Source organism: Mesoplodon mirus (genome assembly GCF_964341445.2).
Source record: "Mesoplodon mirus genome assembly, chromosome: 2".
NCBI classification, from domain to species: domain Eukaryota; kingdom Metazoa; phylum Chordata; class Mammalia; order Artiodactyla; family Ziphiidae; genus Mesoplodon; species Mesoplodon mirus.
The window spans coordinates 9,877,396-9,894,802 of NC_138977.1; the positions used below are offsets into that span (position 1 = coordinate 9,877,396).

Here is a 17,407-nt window from a genome sequence, read left to right on the forward strand (position 1 = left end):
TGAATGAATGAGTGATTAAATCTCAATTCATGAAATATATTCCATCAGAAGTAATTTCTACATGTTATTTTCAGGAAAGATTTTATAATTTACCGGGAACCAAATGTTTCTCCTTCACAAGTAACTGAAAATAATTTTCCTGAAAAGGTAAGAATTTTTCTAAGTGTTTCTAAAGGATTTAAGTAAAGAACCACTCAGTTGCCGTCTTGACTGCCTAAGCTATAATTTTTAAGTGACTTTTTGAGTTTTTTTAAGTTCCTGTTAATCATCCATGAGTTACATTATTTTGTATTTGTTTTTTCCCACAAATCACTATGTTGAACTCTATCATAACATTTTACTAGAGAAAAAAATTGAGATACCAGTGTATGTGATTAATTAGACTATTACTGTTTTACATCAATATAAACATTAAATAGAAAAATAACTTGTGAAAATGGGTTCTGCGATTGCATCCACAAATACTTTGGTAATTGTGATGTATTTCCCATTGTAAAGATAATTTACTGGCTAAGGTGCCATTATTTAGTCACAAAGCAGTAACAACTGAAAAATGATGTGAAACCTAGAAAGGGGACAAAAACATGATTCATTATTAGAGAACTTTGTTTTGGTATCATCCAGGCCAAGTTGAAGTGTCTTATCACCATGCAAATGGTGGTAAGGGGGCAGGGAACTGAGTGAAATAGACCTTTATAAGGACTTGCACGTTTCCAAGGTGCTTGGCTCTGGCCTCTCCAGTATAATTTTTGGAATATGACGTAATCTAAGCAAAATCAGTGTGTATTTCTCTTAGCATAAGTGATTGACTTATGCTAATACACATAGCTAATACACATAAGACTTACATATACACATACAATGCACATAAGTGATTGACTATTTAGAAGGTACTTAAAACTGTACAGCAGAAAAAATTTACCTTTGATTCTGCTTCTTAGAGGTAAGCATCATTAAAGTAAGGTTTTAGAATATTTTCTTACAGTCTTTTAACCCTCATCTTTAGGTGGTTGAAATCACGTTGTTTTCATATATTGTGTGTGATTTGATCCCATAAGCATTTCCCCAAGTTATTACAAACTTTTGATTCATTGGCTGTGTAACATTTCAGCATATGGATGCATCATAGTTGACCACATTGGAGCTTTAGGTTACTTCTAAAATATTCACTTCCTACTAGGAAATTTATTTACTAGTAATTCAGAGATATTAGAGATGTAAGTTATTATGTAAATGTCATATATGAAGGGCTAAAAAGTGTATTTTATTTTTCCCTTTCAGGTATTACTGTGTTTTTCAAATGGCAATCATTATGATATTGTCTATCCGATAAAGTATAAAGAGAGCTCTGCTATGTGTCAGTGTAAGTAATCACCCTTGTGCTTATATAGGAAATTTTCTTCCTAAGCATTATAGTCTTAATGCAAACAAGTCAGGGCAAATACACTGTTTTATTGTAAAAATATATTTCTGAGATCCTTAGGTTACCAAAAATGTTAATACTTTAATAAAAACTTATTTCAGTAGGAAAAAAAAGGCACTAGTATAGATTAGAGTTTGGCTTATAAATACAAAGTTATTTTTTCTTGCAGTAATTAATTTCAGTAATAAGGATTTGTATGTGTTTTTAAAGCTGTTAGTGTATAGCTTGAAAATCTAAATGACAGAGGAAATCAGGTATTTGATCGTATTTGGTTCTAGACCTGGGTTTCTTGACCTTGGCACTCTTTTTTTTTTTTTTGCCGTACGCGGGCCTCTCACTGTTGTGGCCTCTCCCATTGCGGAGCACAGGCTCCGGATGCGCAGACTCAGCAGCCATGGCTCACGGGCCCAGCCGCTCCGCGGCATGTGGGATCTTCCCGGACCGGGGCACGAACCCGTGTCCCCTGCATCGGCAGGCGGATTCTCAACCACTGCGCCACCAGGGAAGCCCGACCTTGGCACTCTTAATATTTTGGGCCGGATAATTCTTTGTTTTGTGCATTGTAGGATGTTTAGTAGTATCTACTCTGTAGATGCCAGTAGCACTCTCTCTCCCATGTGACAACCAAAAATGTCTCCGGATTTTGCCAGGTATTTCCTGGGAGGATAAAATACCCCTTCCTTCCCCAGTTGAGCATTACTGCTGTGGTAGCTCCTTCCTGCCTTCTTACTTTATCTCCTTTATCATCTCTTATGACAAAGTGCACATGACTCATACAAAGCAGTGGTGCTGGGCATGTGATGGACATTTTTCCTCTGTTCTTTAGCTGGGGGTGACCAGTAAAGACATGTGTAATGTAAAATTTTAAGTTGATCTATTTGAGATATGGGAGTCTAGCTGTCTGTGTCCTGGGCTGTGTCCTCCGCCTTCCCAGCTAGTCAAAATCTGGACATTTCAGCTTTGGGAAGGACAGCTCATGGCACCTACCTTTCCTGTACTTCTCAGAACCTGTGGTTCGGATGATATTGGGATGGATGCAAGGTGGTCTGTGAGAAAGGGGGTCTCTTGGGGACTCGTTTAGGGGGTGGGCACCATTGTCGATGAATTCTTCGTGGACTTGTTTGGGTAAGGTTCACTGTAATTAAACCAAGGGAGAGTCCTGAATTCCCATGTGTAGGTTTTGAATGTTTGGTCATATATATTTCTATGTTTTCTGGAGTTGTTTTTTTTTTCTTCTTTTTTTAAAGCAAAGAAGTTGTCTAAATATGCTTCAGTGGCTGCTGAGAATACATTTTACAATGGTTTCTTTTTAGTCCATCATGAAAAGTTATCTTCTTTCTAGCAATCTTAATGTTCCTTATGTTTTCCATCCAAGCCTCTTTAGGTGTGACATCTCTAGTTCTCAGTTTCTTCATGTGTACAGTTAGAATAAGAACACTTCACTGTGCTGGCATTAAATATGAAGGTGGTATGTAAAGGCTTAGCACAGAGTGTGGGATGTAGTCATTGCTCACTGTGCACGTTTAATTTTATCATACTTGGTTCAAAGTTGTGATACCTTTTTGTGTTAGTTTTAAAAATGTCAGTATATTATATAATGATTTTTGAACTAATTAACTGCAAAGACAGAAATCTAGTTTCTCTCTATCTAGGTAACTTTCTGACTAAATTGTGTTATTGCTCATAAGGTGTTACAGGTATTTAGTTAGGAATTGGAAGCCCGGGCAATCTCAATGTTAATGTTAAAACGTAAAGTGAGTTAATATTGTGTAACATCTCTCTTTTGTTAATTGCAGCTCTGCTTTATGAATTGTTGTATGAGAAGGTATTTAAAACTGATGTTAGTAAAATCTTGATGGGACTAGACACCTCTGAAGTAGCTGATGAAAACAACAGTGAAATATCAGATTCAGAGGATGACAGTTGCAGGTAAGAGTGAATTTCAGTCCTGAAATACCCTTGTAGTGCCATACAAAGAAACAGTTCAGTAACTGTTTCTGCGTGGAGTAGCCTCACATATTGAGGTATTATGGTATTCCTAAAATACAGCAATACAGAAACTTACGCAGTAAGTTTCTTTTTTCCTGCCACTAATTTTATTTCATTTCTGTTATAGGACTGTTTCTTTTGAAAGTTGATTTTGTTTGTTTCTTTGTTTATTTTTGCTAAGCATCTATTTCTGTGTAATCGTGATGCACATACCTCTGAAATAGATTTGGTCCTGCCTATATGTGTGTATATTCTAAAATTTTAAGGTTAACCTGTCAATTGCTTACATATCCAGTGATGAAAACAGCCATTTTGATTTCCTTGACTTTCTTTTATTGTTTTCTTTCTTAGATAATGCCGCCTCCTTTTCTTTTTATATAATAAAAATCCCAAGTTGGGGTATAAGTATGTGAACAGCTCTGGATAATGCCTTTGTTTATGTTGCGAATAAACACCTTTTAACTTAGAGTCTGCAGCTTATTTTTCTTTTTCACTTAAGATATATAGGGTAGTGGTTAAGAGCTTGGGCTGTGGACATCCTAACCTGGTTTCATTCCTGGCTTCCTGCCAACTAACTGAACTTGGGGCAAGTTACTTAAATTCACTGAGAAGCCTCAATTCTATAGGTATAAAATGAGGATATATTAGTATTTCTTTAAAGTGGAGAATTTATAAGAATTAAATGAGACAACATGTAGAATGCACAGCCTAGTTCCTAGGTATAGTATCCAACGTAAATTAGTTTTTATCAGCTTACTCTGTATTTTATAAGAACCGACCTATTTCATTCTTGGTGAAGCTAAAAGTATATCATTCCTTTTGTATGAGAGTATGAAAGTACCCTTCTTGGCGTCACATACTGTGAAACTAGAGAAAAATGAAATTAAGCCTCAGGATATCTAATTCTTTATTAAACACTTAAATATATCTCTATTTGTAATTCCCAGCATTTCTTGAATTAAATTGGAGATCCTGATTGAAAATTTGGTTGACTACCATTTTTACATAAGAAAGAAATGTCAGATTAAAATCTGGGTCTCCCATTGTAAATTTAATCCTAGAATAGACTAATTAACTTTGCACAGATGGAAATTCTGCTGCATGCCTTTCTCCAGGTGCCTAGTATGATTAAGGCATGTCATTGAGCATAGGGGAATTTTGAGGGAGAATGAATAACTAGCTTGTTGTAGCTTATTAACTTTACTTGGTGTGTGGGGACTTCCAGCAGATGCCCTTTGGTTGCTGCTGCAGTTTTAGCAACAGCTGGGTCTGGGATGGCAGCTGGCAGGTGAAGTAGGCAAAGTGTGGTGTAGAGGCTAGTAAGCTGGAGAAGTTTCCCAGGGATGGTGTGCTCATCGTAATGATCAGTTTTCCTTTTTATACTATAGTATTGAAGCCCTTGGAACATGGAAGCCTTCGTAATTAATTTTTTCTTGCATTATTAGGATTTCCTTTTACTTGTGTCATGTCTGGCTTAGAGAGGACCAAGCTTCATTTAGGGAAGAATGCTACATAATCATGGCAAGATAGATAGGCATAGTGTGTAATATCCAGGCACTATGCTCCTGTGCCTGGATCTTTTCACATTCATATCGATCAATCCTGAAGTATTAGAAATTAGGGTGCTTTTTTAGTCCAGACTCTAAATACTTGGGGTCTCTTAAATGTTGCTGCATTTAAGGGTTATAGATTTGGAGATTGTCCTAAAGACTAGAGATTGGTTTATTAAGGAGGAGGAATTATACGACAGAAGAGTACAGTAGCCTCTCACCTCATCCCCCACTCAACTTGCCGTTAACTTGTCCAGCCTCTTGCCTACCCCTGGGTCTTTGCACTTGCTATCCCTTCTGCTTGCAATACTAAATAGCCGTATGGTTTGCTGTCTCATCACATTTAATTCTTTATTCAAAAAGACATCTTCCTTCATCCCATTTTTTATTATTTGATCCTAGGTCTCAAAACTAATTTTTTCCTACCTTTTTTCCCCCAAAAGCACTTAGCAGCATTTAACATACTGATTGCTTATTTAGTTGGCATCTACTCTTACCTGACTGTAGCAGTAATATTTTGTTTAATGGAGCCTCATCTATATTTTGAAAGGAAATTTTTACATTAAATGCTTTTATGAACTCAGTTATTCTACCAACCCAAATTTCGTAGTTTATTTCTGTTTCTCTCTTCTTGATGATCGAGTCAGTAAGAATTACTGATAAAAATCTTTGACCTGTATACATACACACATACACACATGTACATATATGCACAGTTATACTAAAACTTGTTTGAGCTCCTTGGAATATATATAGGTTTGCCTTTTTGGAATATAACTGGGATTTCATATGACATTAGAACAAGTTAACTGCATGCAAACATTTTTGTGCTCCTAATGATCGCTGTATTTCTTCCTTTGTAGGAGTAAAACTACCACTGTTAATGATGTGAATGGATTTAAATCTTTGTCAAGTGATCAGGTATTTTTATTTAATGGTTTTTAACTACCTCTTCAATATAAGAAAGTATATGAATTTATAGTCTTAATTTTTTTTCTCTTTTCTGGTACATTTTCAATAGAGTCAGGATCATCTACTAGTAAGACATTTTTTGGTGACCTCTTAAATTTTTAAAGTTTTCTTCTTCATTTGATTTTACTCTTATACATATCTCAAACATGTTTTAAAAGCATTTCTCTGTTGATTGGACTTCCTGACTTTGTTTATTTAGCACCCGAAAAGCAATGGGAACTCTCCTAGCCTTCCTTTGTCTAGAAAGGTTCTTAAGTCACTCAGTCCAGCAGTCTATAGAAATGTGGAATATGAAATTTGGCTGAAGTCTAAACAAGGTGAGTTAAAAAATCTGTGTATTTTCCATAAATTTGCTTTGAGGCCCTTGAAAATGATTATGTCAACTTACTATAATGCTGATATTCTTTACAGCTCAACAAAAACATGATTATTCCATTGCTGCTGGCTTACAGTATGAAGTTGGAGACAAATGCCAAGTAAGTGATTATGCAGAGGAAGAGAAGATTTTACTTGAAATCTTATTTATTGTAATAGGAATCAAGAAAACAGCTCAAGTTTGGATGTGTTGTTAATTTGGGATTTCAGAATATATTGTGTGTACATTTTAATAGTTATAAATATTTAGCTTTTGAATACATTACCAAAGTCAAATATATCTAAAACCATGGCGTCCCATCACATGATCTTTAAAATAATTCAGTCTTTGATATTACTTGCTTCAAAGAAATAACAGTAACGTTTTAGATTTTTAGATATTTTCATTACAGTTGACAAATAATTTATTGAAATTGATTCAAACTTGACATTATAGGTCAATTTGGTTTATGGAAGGCATCCTGGAAGATTCTGATAATACAGTTTTTTGTTGGATTGAGATAAGAAAGTGAACAGTAAGAGAAGTTTTTGCCATTTACTTTGAATAAGCTGCTGCTTTGGGCTTAAAACTGTTGATTGTTAAGGGGGAAAGTTGTGTTTCACTAAGAAACACTTAGATCAGTGTTTCTTACGTGGAGTGATTTTGCACCCCTACCTCCCATTTAGCAATGTCTGCAGACGTTCTTATTGTTATAGCAGGGAAGGTGTGACTGGTATCTAGTGGGTGGGGGCCAGGCATGGTGCCAGACGTCCTAGAACGCACAGGACGGCACCCCAGCAAAGAATCGTCTAGTCCCAAGTGTTAATAATGCCAAGACTGGAGAAACCTTTATGAAAAAATATTACTCTTTCTAAAACAAAAACAACACGCACACAAAAATAATAATTGCTATTTGGAAGGTAATTTTCATCAAAAATGGTCTTCATCAAAAAGTTTTGCCTTTTTAAAACTGTGTTAAAATAGCCATTGACACACATTTCTTCTTGACTTGTGGAGGAAACACTTGTTCCTTGGTGATAAAGTGGTTTGTGAAAAGTGTCTGGGGGACCAGGATTATTTCTGGAGGTCAGTGACAGACTTTACCTTAAGAACTTTCAATAGTGTTCTGATTTGGGGGTATTTTTAAAGGAGAGGAAGAAGAGGATATGATTCATTTAGGTTCTTCCTTACACGATTGTCAGAAATGTGCCGTAATCACAACAGAATTGGGGAATCTTTTACTATAGAGATTTGGGGAACTTGGAACAGAACAAAAGAGAAGAGTAAAGCCAGGGCTTAGGGCACTCCCTCCCTCCCTAACCCCACTCAGTAGAGAAGAGAAGATTGCTTGTTTTATGCTGCATCGCTAAAATTATGTTACTTGTTATTTTAAGTCAAGCATATTTGCTTTGAGATTTCGGTTGCTTTTGTAAAGCAGATGCTGTTGATAAGGTAGATGGTAAAGCAGGTACTTGTTTTAATTTTTTCCTTTTTAGAGTACTTTCTATTTCTACCCCTTGACTATTTCACTTGGATAAAATTAAATTGAAATTTTATTACGGAAACTGCTGTGACTCAAAGGTGACTTTTATTTACTCACGCAAGCTTGTGAATGTAGTTTAAACTTCTAATAAAAACTAACTTCAGAAAAATATTTTTTATTCTTAAACTCTGGAAGAGAGGAAAAGCAGTGTCCTGCTGTGACTGAAGGACGAAACCTCGGCTTGAGGACTTTGATCCCCAGTTGGCCGTTCCTCTGCGTCTGGGTGTGGAGGGCTGACTGTACTGTGCCACTTTACATAAGGGAGTCGAGCATCCAGGGGTTCTGGAACCAGTCCCCCGCGGATGCCGGGGGCCAACTGTACTGATGAAAAAGGCGGAGGTGGCTTCACGCAGGGCTGTGTCCCTCAGGCTCCCAGTGCAGTGGTTAGCGGCGCCCTGTGCTGCGTGTGCCGTTTGACTGCAGGAGGAGACCTGAAGGCTTATCGTCCTGTTAAGATTTGCTGTTGTGTAATAACCAATTGTATGTCAGAGAAGAGGTGACGGATCTGTTTTTAGGGAGAAAAAGGTCACATTTACATGTGACAATATTGTAAATATTGGAAAAGTGAGAAGACAATAGTGATTTTAATAATAGTTGTTCTCCTTTGTTGAGTGGTTGCTGTGTGCAGGCTGGTGTCCTTTATATATATATCATGTGTACCTCATCCCACCTCCATGGGTCCTATGATGTAGGTACTATAAATAGCCCCATCTTACATATGAGGACACTGGAGCATGAGATAAGTCACTTGCCCAAGGTCATATTGCTGGTAAGTAGAAAAGCGGGGCCTGGAATCCTGGTGTGTGTGGTGCCACAGCCCTGCCTTCAGAACCAAGACAATTTAGAAAAAACTTGGAAGAGTAAACAAAGAAAAGTATTTTGGATGGAGGTACATAGGTCTGGGAGGTCACAGGCAATATTATTGTGTACCTTTTGAACTTTGTTTTGTTTTTAACTGTGTATGTTCATTTTCTCTTTAGTTGAAAATGAAATAACAGTTTAAAAACTGATGGTTGATGCGAAAGAATCAGGTGACTGATTTTTCTTTGCGGAATCGTTCAACAGGTTAGGTTGGATCACAATGGAAAATTTTCTAATGCAGACTTTCAAGGGGTTCACTCTGAGAACGGGCCAGTTTTGGTCGAAGAACTTGGAAAGAAGTATGTACTGCTCTTCAGCTAAGGTGTTCATTCACCGTCTCTTCCACTTAGCCTAATGTATAATCATGAGCATTTCTAAATGTCCCTGTGTATTTGCAAATTCATTTAAATGTATTGCCTGTGTGTAGAGAAATATATTTGTGTAGATCTTGTAGAAAAATAGTTTGAGTTCAAATTTAGTGTTATCCGTGTTAAGGTATTTTAAATAAAAAATATTTGTTTTGTTGCTTACTGTTTAAATGTGTTCTTCACTAAGGCCATTTGGAAAATCAACCGTATTGTAGCTGTGAAGTGGGGACTTTGGAGGACAGGGACCACATTCATTTCTAATTTCATTCATTGCTGCCTTGCGTGCAGTCTTCAGTAAATGGTTATCTGATGGAGGAGTGAAATACTTGCTATTATACAGTGTTACTTAGAGCAACTTTTGTTTCAGTTGCTGCTGCCTTTATTAGAGGAAAAGGTAGTAAATCACACCTAAACTTTACTGTGGAAAATATCAAACATACACATATGTGAGGAGGATAGTCCAGTGAACCCCAATGTAACTATCACCCTATTTTAACAACTAACAGCAGGCTTGGCAGTCTTTTCTAATCTCTTCTCCCTAACCCCTTTAAAAAAGATGCGAGTGGAATTAGAATATTTGAAAGCAAATCCCAGACATCACACCGTTGCTCACAGACACATAGATGCCTCTGTGTGTCTCTAACACAGGAAAGACTCCTCGCTTCCCCGTCCTTAGCTACAGTCCTTTCATCACATCCCACAGAGTAATAGTCTTCCCTTCTTTATCTAATCTTTTGCTTAGGTTGTGATTACGGCCTTTTAGTCTTCTGTCCTTGTAGGTTAGAAAATGTGCTTTTGATTTACGTTGTCTTATTTGATTAGAGTTACATCTGGGTTGCTGAATGCTTTGTACTTTAATGTGTTTTCAATATAAGAACTAAACCTGGGAATTCTTAGGTAAATGGAAAGTAAAATATTTATGCAGAATACTTAAGTGGATGGTCTTGGGGGGAGGAGCACGATAAATTACTGCAAGTCTTCTTCCTTTTAAAGAGTCTCCCCGAAGAACCTCAGACCGCCTTCCTCGGAGAGCTGGAACACGGTGGCAGGGAAGAAGATGAAAAAACCTCCTTCCGGACAGAATTTCCATTGTGGTAGGAGCACGCCAGGTTACCCTTTCTCTGGGGAGGGGACGGTGCTTGGGGGGTGTCTATAATGGGAAGATGATGAGGCAGTTTGGCTCTTGCCACAGACGCGGAGTACAGAGCACCCAAGGCCCCGGCGAAGCCAGGAAAAGCCCCGCCCATGCTGCCACCTCGCCTGCAGCACCCCCCGGGGCTGAGGCAGCGTGCGCCCCCCGGCCACCCTGCAGCGCCGCAGTCCCAGAAGCCCTCCAGTGAGCACAGAAGTCTGAGCAGGACACCCACACAGGCCACAAGGTAACCGTCCCGAAGGCAGGAGAGCTAGAAACTAAGTGAGAAGCATCTCTTTTACTTTTCTGTGTCACATGCTTTTAAAAAGTTACAGTTTTTGTGCGTACACTTGTCTACAGCGTGACATTAAAAGTATCGTTGATAGAATAACGTGAGGATTTCAGTTCTGTATAGCTCTCTTGAAACAAATCAGAGTAATGTGGTAGGGTCAGACATCTTTGTTTCTGAATAACTTTTTTCAAATGATTTAGATCGTAACCTGGCACCTCAAGAGTTTTCCGGTAGCTTGTAAATGTGTTAAATACTGAATTCCGAACTGCAGCCCGAATTCCTTGCAGGGTGAGGCTGTTCCCCTTTACCTAGGAACTTAAGTCAACCCAAATGGTCAGCTTACTTTGTTCCGACAAGTTTGGATTGTTTGTTGTAATGTGTCTAATACTGAACAGGTTGCTGTGATCACGAATTGCCAGCATTCTGACTGAATATTCAGAGGCAGATGAACGTCAGGGTCATAGTTTCCTGTGCCGTGGATTTAAATTCTTCCCTAATCTGCCCTTCCTTGGAGTAGTAGTTACAGAGTAGTTTACATTCTTTGGAGGAGCTGTATTTGAGAAGGTGTGTCTTAAGTGGAGGCTGTCCTCTCCCTGTGAACTTGGCCACGTCTCCTGTGGGTGCTTGCGGCTCACCTTCCCCATCCAAGCTTGATCTCCCCGATCATCTGAACAGCTCCAGCATCTGCTTATGTGCTTGCTAAGCTCTGGTCTTTAGTTTCTTTCTTTTTGGCATTTGGGCATTCCCCTTCCTTGGGAACGTACTTAACATTTTGTCATTAAAGACAGTTTATGTAACATCTTTAAGACAGAGTTGCAGGTTCTTAGGCTGACATGATACCAATACTGTGTAGTTTCCTGGGGCTGTGGTGGCATAGTACCACGGACTGGCTTAAAGCAGCGGCAGTGTACTCTCTTACAGTCCTGAAGGTTGCAAGTCTGAAATCAAGGTGTCAGTAGCGCCGTGCCCTCTCTGAAGGTTCTAGGGGAGGGTCTGTTCCAGGCCTCTCCTACTTCTGGTGTTGTCCCCAGTCCTCCGCGTTCCTTGGCTTGTAGATGTATCACTCCAGTCTCTGCCTGCATCATCACGTGGTGTCCTCCCTGGGTGTCTGTGTCTCTTCTAGTAAGGAACCAGTTACAGTGGGTTTAGGGCCCACCCTGCTCCGCTATGGTCCCATCTTAATGGGATTACTTCTGCAGAGACCCTATTTATAAAGTCACATGCACAGATACGAGGGGTCAGGACTTGAACGTATCTTTTTGGGGAGATGCAATTCAATTCATAACAAATACCAGTATTTCACATCCATTACAGTTTTCTTTTTAATTGAGCCAACTGTTCAGGATAGCAAATTAATTGATATTGTTCAAAATCCAAAACACTGAAAGGTTTGTTCTGATAATTCTCCTTCCTATCCCTGTTGTCCCAGTTGTCTAGCTTCCTCTGCAGAGGCGTCCAGTGTTAACAGATTCTTGTGTATCCTTGAAGGGATGCTTATATGTGCGTAAAAAGTACATATGTATTCATAATCCAGTTATCCAAAAGTTCTAATGAGAACAGATGATTAAAAATCAATCATAAGAAAGAATTCCCTCATCCCTCAAGGGTGGTCACTAGATACACAACCCTGAGAAATGGCCTGGGTACAGGGTAATCAGGGCCGTGTGTTCTTGGCACACCCAGCAACAGTGTGCAGGGGCATTTGGGGCCCACGGTGGGTTAGCCTCCCCCAACAGATAGCACTTATGTCACTAAATCACCTAGTTGTGGCTGAAATCTGATGTGTGGACATTGACCAGACTCCACTAGCATCTGGTGGTATCTTACCCATTACAGGCAAAGTACCTAAGAGGACTAACTTACTTTGAATATTAGCTTTGGAAACCTAAAAATGTGAAGTCAATATAGGAAGGTCATGGACAGAAATGAGATTTTTTAAAAAAATAAAGTTCTCATATTTTAATAGACTAGAAGAGCCTTTTTTTCTCTTGAACAGAGGATACTCTTTAATGTCTTAAAATTTAAAAAAAAGAACATACACAGACTACCAAATGACTAATTTAAATACACTTTTGTTTACCACAAACTGAATTTTTATCCAGTGTGTTTCTAGGGTTTTGTCCAGTCTGTTAGGAATTAGAATGATCAGACGGACGTGGTCCTTTTCTTGTTTATGTGTTAGCTACCTATTACTTGGTGTATAAAACACTTGATGGCAGAAGGCAGTGGAGAGAACATAGACATAAATGTAGCTTTGGAGAATTTTGACACTGTGATTGATTATGTACGAACGTAGTTGTACTTGCAGTTAGTAAGCCTTCTAGCCTGTGGGCGTGAGAATGAATTTTACTAGTGTGTTAAATTTAGAGACTGCTGATGGTTGAATATTAAAAGTAAGATTCTAAAAAATTCTAGTCAAAATTTAGAATTTTATAGCTAACACTCCAGTTGATTTAAGTCCATTAGAATTTATCTTGACTTCATTTCTAATATTTAACACATTAGTTTGGAATTCTCATTATAGAATAAAAAGAGCAGTGATGTTGGGCGTGAGACCTTCATGACCTCTCGCTTTTTAAATTTCTTTCTCATTGATATTGTCTCTTCCTTTGGAGAAAACAAAACAAAGTGTAACAAAAACCAAGCAGGATTGCCATGTATGCTTTCATTATGCAGGTGCCGAAAATGATAGACGTGTCCGTGCTGAATATTTCCCCTCCCGCTAGGCTCAGATAGGAAGGTTCTCTGGTGTGTGAGGGTGAGATGTGGGCTTCGGGTGATGGAGCGCGGAGGTTAGGGAGTGTGGACTTTCTGGAGACCCTGGCACTAGCTGAGTCATCTCTGAAGTCTTTGCCCACTGGGGTTTGAGAAGGACTGGTCTAAGATTGAGGGTCCAGGTTTGCTCCCCGTCTTTTTCCCTAATAACTCTGGGGTTGACACGTGCCCCATTGGAATTAGGGTGTGATTTTAAGTGGGACTGAGGACATGAAATGGCTGTTCTTTATTTCAGAGGTAGGAGAATCAGGTGGAATCAGTTGTGTCCTTCCCACTCTTTTTAGGGAGCTGCATCTCTTCAGTATATCTTCTCTGTTGGCTTTGGGTTTTCATTTCCCACTGTTGTGGAACTATTAGACAAAGTATAGAAATAGTATTCATATTGCCTATAATAATTTTAATTCATATAAAAATGTTAAGGTTATGTTATAGGCTATTAGACTCTATTCATGAATTTTTTGTCTCCTTTGACCAAAGTTATTGAAGTAACAGCAGTCTTTTTTTTTTTTGAGAGTGAAAAATATTCTCAAATTTTTAATTACACCTCACCATTTCCACACAATCTTAATGATGCATTTTTCAGAATTTTTCTTTTTCTTTTTTTTTGTGTGTTAGTTTCTGCTTTATAAGAGTGAATCAGTTATACATATACATCTGTTCCCATATCCCCTCCCTCTTGCGTCTCCCTCCCACCCTCCCTATCCCACCCCTCTTGACAGCAGTCTTATCTGCAGTTAGTATCTAGCCTGGTGCATTTTTTTCTTCTTTTCACCTTTCATCCTCCCTTGGGAGTGTCATTAAAAAGCAGGAGGATGGTCGTGGTGTCTCTTTGAACGTTGTCCTTTACTTAGAACAGAAAATTAGAGTGCTTTTGAGGCCTAAACTAGTAACCTTCCCTTTCCTTTGAAAGAGAATTCTTATGAAAGTATTGGAATATGGCGTAAAGAAAATATACAGTGCTTACATTTATGCTTTCCTGTATCACTTGGAAGTGAGTTATATTTTTCTTTTCTTTCCACCCTATTTTAAGTTTGTCTTCTTGACTCTGAAATGTAGCCTAATGCTCCAGGGGCTTCTGTTTCCTAAACATTTATTAATCAGGCAGCTAAAAGTTCTGTAATCTCACAGTGTAGCTAAACTGGTCAAAAATTTGAATTGCTCAAAGCGTTGTTTTATATTATTTTAGGTACTCAGTACATTTTGTCTTTTTTTTTTTTTTTTCATGACAAGAATGTTTTGTTTGACAGGAAACCTGATCGTGAGAGAGCTGAGGATTTTGATGCCACGACTCGAGAATCTAACTATTTCGGCCTCTCTCCAGAAGAGCGCAGAGAGAAGCAAGCTATAGAAGAATCTCGTTTACTCTATGAGATTCAGAACAGGGATGAACAGGCTTTCCCAGCCCTTTCCGTATGTATATAAAAAGGGATTTTAAAAGTTATCCTTCAGAAGTCTTCCTTAATACAGTTTTTGTATTAAGCCATAGTTTTAAATGCTAGACTAGTAGTTTTTAAACTGAAAGATACTGTGGTGATTATGCAGCTCCCCCTCCTTTTCGTCTTCGTGAGTAAGGTGAGGTCTAAAGATATTTCTAGTTGGTGGCAGAGTTGAGGCAAGTAATAAACGGGTTATCTCACTTTAGTATTTTCTTTTTTTAAAAAAATTTATTTTATTTTTGGCTGCGTTGGGTCTTTGTTGGAGCGCAGGCTTTCTCTAGTTGTGGTGAGCAGGGGCTACTCTTCGTTGTGGTGCGCGGGCTTCTCATTGCGTGGCTTCTCTTGTTGCGGAGCACGGGCTCTAGGCACGCAGGCTTCAGTAGTTGTGGCTCGCGAGCTTAGTTGCTCTGTGGCATGTGGGAATCTTCCTGGCCCAGGGCTTGAACCCGTGTCCCCTGCGTTGGCAGGCAGATTCTTAACCACTGCACCACCAGGGAAGCCCTAGTATTTTCTTTTGAACCAAAACTCATTTGTTTTTGCTAGCCAAAACCAGTAACTTTCCCTAAGCTGTAGAGGTTCATGATTCGGTTAACGAGATACATCTGTAAAACCAGGCAACTCTTTTCAGTGTCCCTTATTAAACATACCAGGACAAGATCAACCTGGTACATGTAAATAAGAGCTGTTGTTCAGAGCGGTCACTGTTGGAGGGGGTAGTACGTGCAGCCCTGGGGCTTTGCTCCCTGTGTCAGACGCTGGGCTGTGATGGATGCTTCTCTGATGAGACAAGTGTTCCCTACCTTTAAGTTTCTTACTTCTTTTGGGGGAGTCAGAAGGGAAAACAGTTCTTGTGTAGAGTGAAGTAAATGCTGTGTGAGGAGGGGTCATTGGCAGCACTGGGCAAGGGTTAGCTACTTGAGTCTGGGGGCACTGGGCGCCCTGTGCCTATGGTCTGAAATATCGGTAAGTGACACCAAATGACCTGTGACGGAGAGTGGTGGTTGGAACACTTTCTTAACAGTGGATTAAACAAACAAAATGGAATGTTACAGGATGCTACCCAATATATATATCATATATATGATACATATATTGGCGTATATATATATATCTCAATATGTATAATATGTATATAGGTATATATGTTTATACCAGTATAAAACATTAAAGCCCCACACACTCAATTTTTTGTACTCTGGCCTCCGTGGGATCCTTCAGAGGTGATGCTCAGTTGAAAACAGCTGACCTGGAACAGTATATATATATAGTTCAGTCTGGCACAGGGATTGGAGTTTAGGAATTACTGGAAGAAGTGCCCAAATTCATATGTGAATTAGGCATGGTCTTTAGTCTCAGTATATTTATCTCTGTGATATATTATTTTTCCATAATATTTAGAAAATAAAAAACTACAAATCATTTAAGCTTCTACTCAGCTCTTTGTCCTTTTTTCAGTTAGTGAGTGGGGAGAAACAACTACTATAATGTGGGAATAGATGGTGAAATTTTTTGATTGTTAAAAATGGAGTCTTCGTACTCATTGTCTTTAAATAGGCATTTGATTCTGTCTTGGACTTGATAGCGACTCAGGTTTGTCTTGTAGAAAACGCCTGCCACAGGGGGCTGAGGTCGTCTTCTCAGCCGTGGGCAGCATTTACTCGCAGATGGTAGAAGAGGAGAGACCTTCAGTGGTGATTTAGCTGAGAAGCCAGACTTATTCCAATCCCCGTGTTTCACCAGTTAGAAGTTGGAGCTCACGTGGAGCTTGGGTGATTTGCTGACAGTCAGTAGCATGTCAGTGGTAAGCGTCCTAGTGCACTGTATCTGCCCGTTTGCACTTGGGTGTTTTTCCCCCACCAAGGGCTGTGGCTCAGCTATGGCTGCTTTTGAAGGCTTTGTGCAGAGAATGGAAGTGTAAGTTGCAAAGTGAAGGTTTGGTCAGGGTGGCTTCCTGAAATACGGGCATATGAAGAAGCCTTCATACTAATTTAGGCCAAGCGTCTGATTGCCTTATTAGTAAGCCGATTACTATAGAGTATATAATATGAACCCTGGGTCCTATTTTTTTGTAGTTTGGGAAGTATAAAGATAGGGCTATGAAGTTTGAGAGTTTTAGTTAGATGTATGAAGAGAAAGGTTAATTAGAAGATTTTGTTCATATATTTGTGAGTAAATCTTTAACCCAAAGTGTTGGGTTTTGTTTATTTTAAGAGCTCATCAGTCAGCCAGTCAGCTTCTCAGAGTAGCAACCCAGGCGTCCAGAGAAAATCATCACATGGAAGCGATAGAAAAGGAAGCAGGCGGAGAATGGACACCGAAGAAAGAAAAGATAAAGGTATGTTATTTCATCATTTGAAAGCAGATGCAAGAGATCTGTTTCTGGCTTAAAGTCAGACATGGGGAAAAGAACTTAACTTTTTAAATGATCAAGCAATGCACTGTCACGTCTCACTGTTGTAGAGAAGTGTTGACTCAAGCTAAATAAAGCACATTGTGTTATTCTGAAAACTCTATTATCCACTGACTAAACATGGTTCACATGGTACTTTTGGCTTTCTCTGTCTTCACGTTTCATTGTTGTGTCTTCGCACCTAACTAGTGAATGATGCCGTCTTTTTTATCCTGATCTGTTATAGACTCTGTCCATGGACATATTCCCTTGGATAAAAAGCCCGAGCCAGGCACATTGGAGGTAAACGTTTTAAATACTA

General features: G+C 38.9%; 1 protein-coding gene across 2 annotated transcripts in view; it reads left to right on the forward strand.

Moving 5' to 3' along the window:
- OTUD4 (OTU deubiquitinase 4) overlaps positions 1 to 17,407 on the forward strand; it is a 41,411-nt gene that overhangs the window by 13,690 nt on the left and 10,314 nt on the right. For both annotated transcript variants that reach the window (XM_082611627.1, XM_082611626.1), the window contains exons 5-16: positions 75 to 147; positions 1,282 to 1,363; positions 3,220 to 3,352; positions 5,826 to 5,883; positions 6,134 to 6,251; positions 6,346 to 6,410; positions 8,898 to 8,992; positions 10,055 to 10,155; positions 10,254 to 10,440; positions 14,508 to 14,670; positions 16,908 to 17,031; positions 17,333 to 17,388. In XM_082611627.1, the coding sequence (XP_082467753.1) occupies positions 75 to 147; positions 1,282 to 1,363; positions 3,220 to 3,352; positions 5,826 to 5,883; positions 6,134 to 6,251; positions 6,346 to 6,410; positions 8,898 to 8,992; positions 10,055 to 10,155; positions 10,254 to 10,440; positions 14,508 to 14,670; positions 16,908 to 17,031; positions 17,333 to 17,388 (1,255 nt within the window). The remainder of the gene's footprint in view (positions 1 to 74; positions 148 to 1,281; positions 1,364 to 3,219; positions 3,353 to 5,825; positions 5,884 to 6,133; positions 6,252 to 6,345; positions 6,411 to 8,897; positions 8,993 to 10,054; positions 10,156 to 10,253; positions 10,441 to 14,507; positions 14,671 to 16,907; positions 17,032 to 17,332; positions 17,389 to 17,407) is intronic.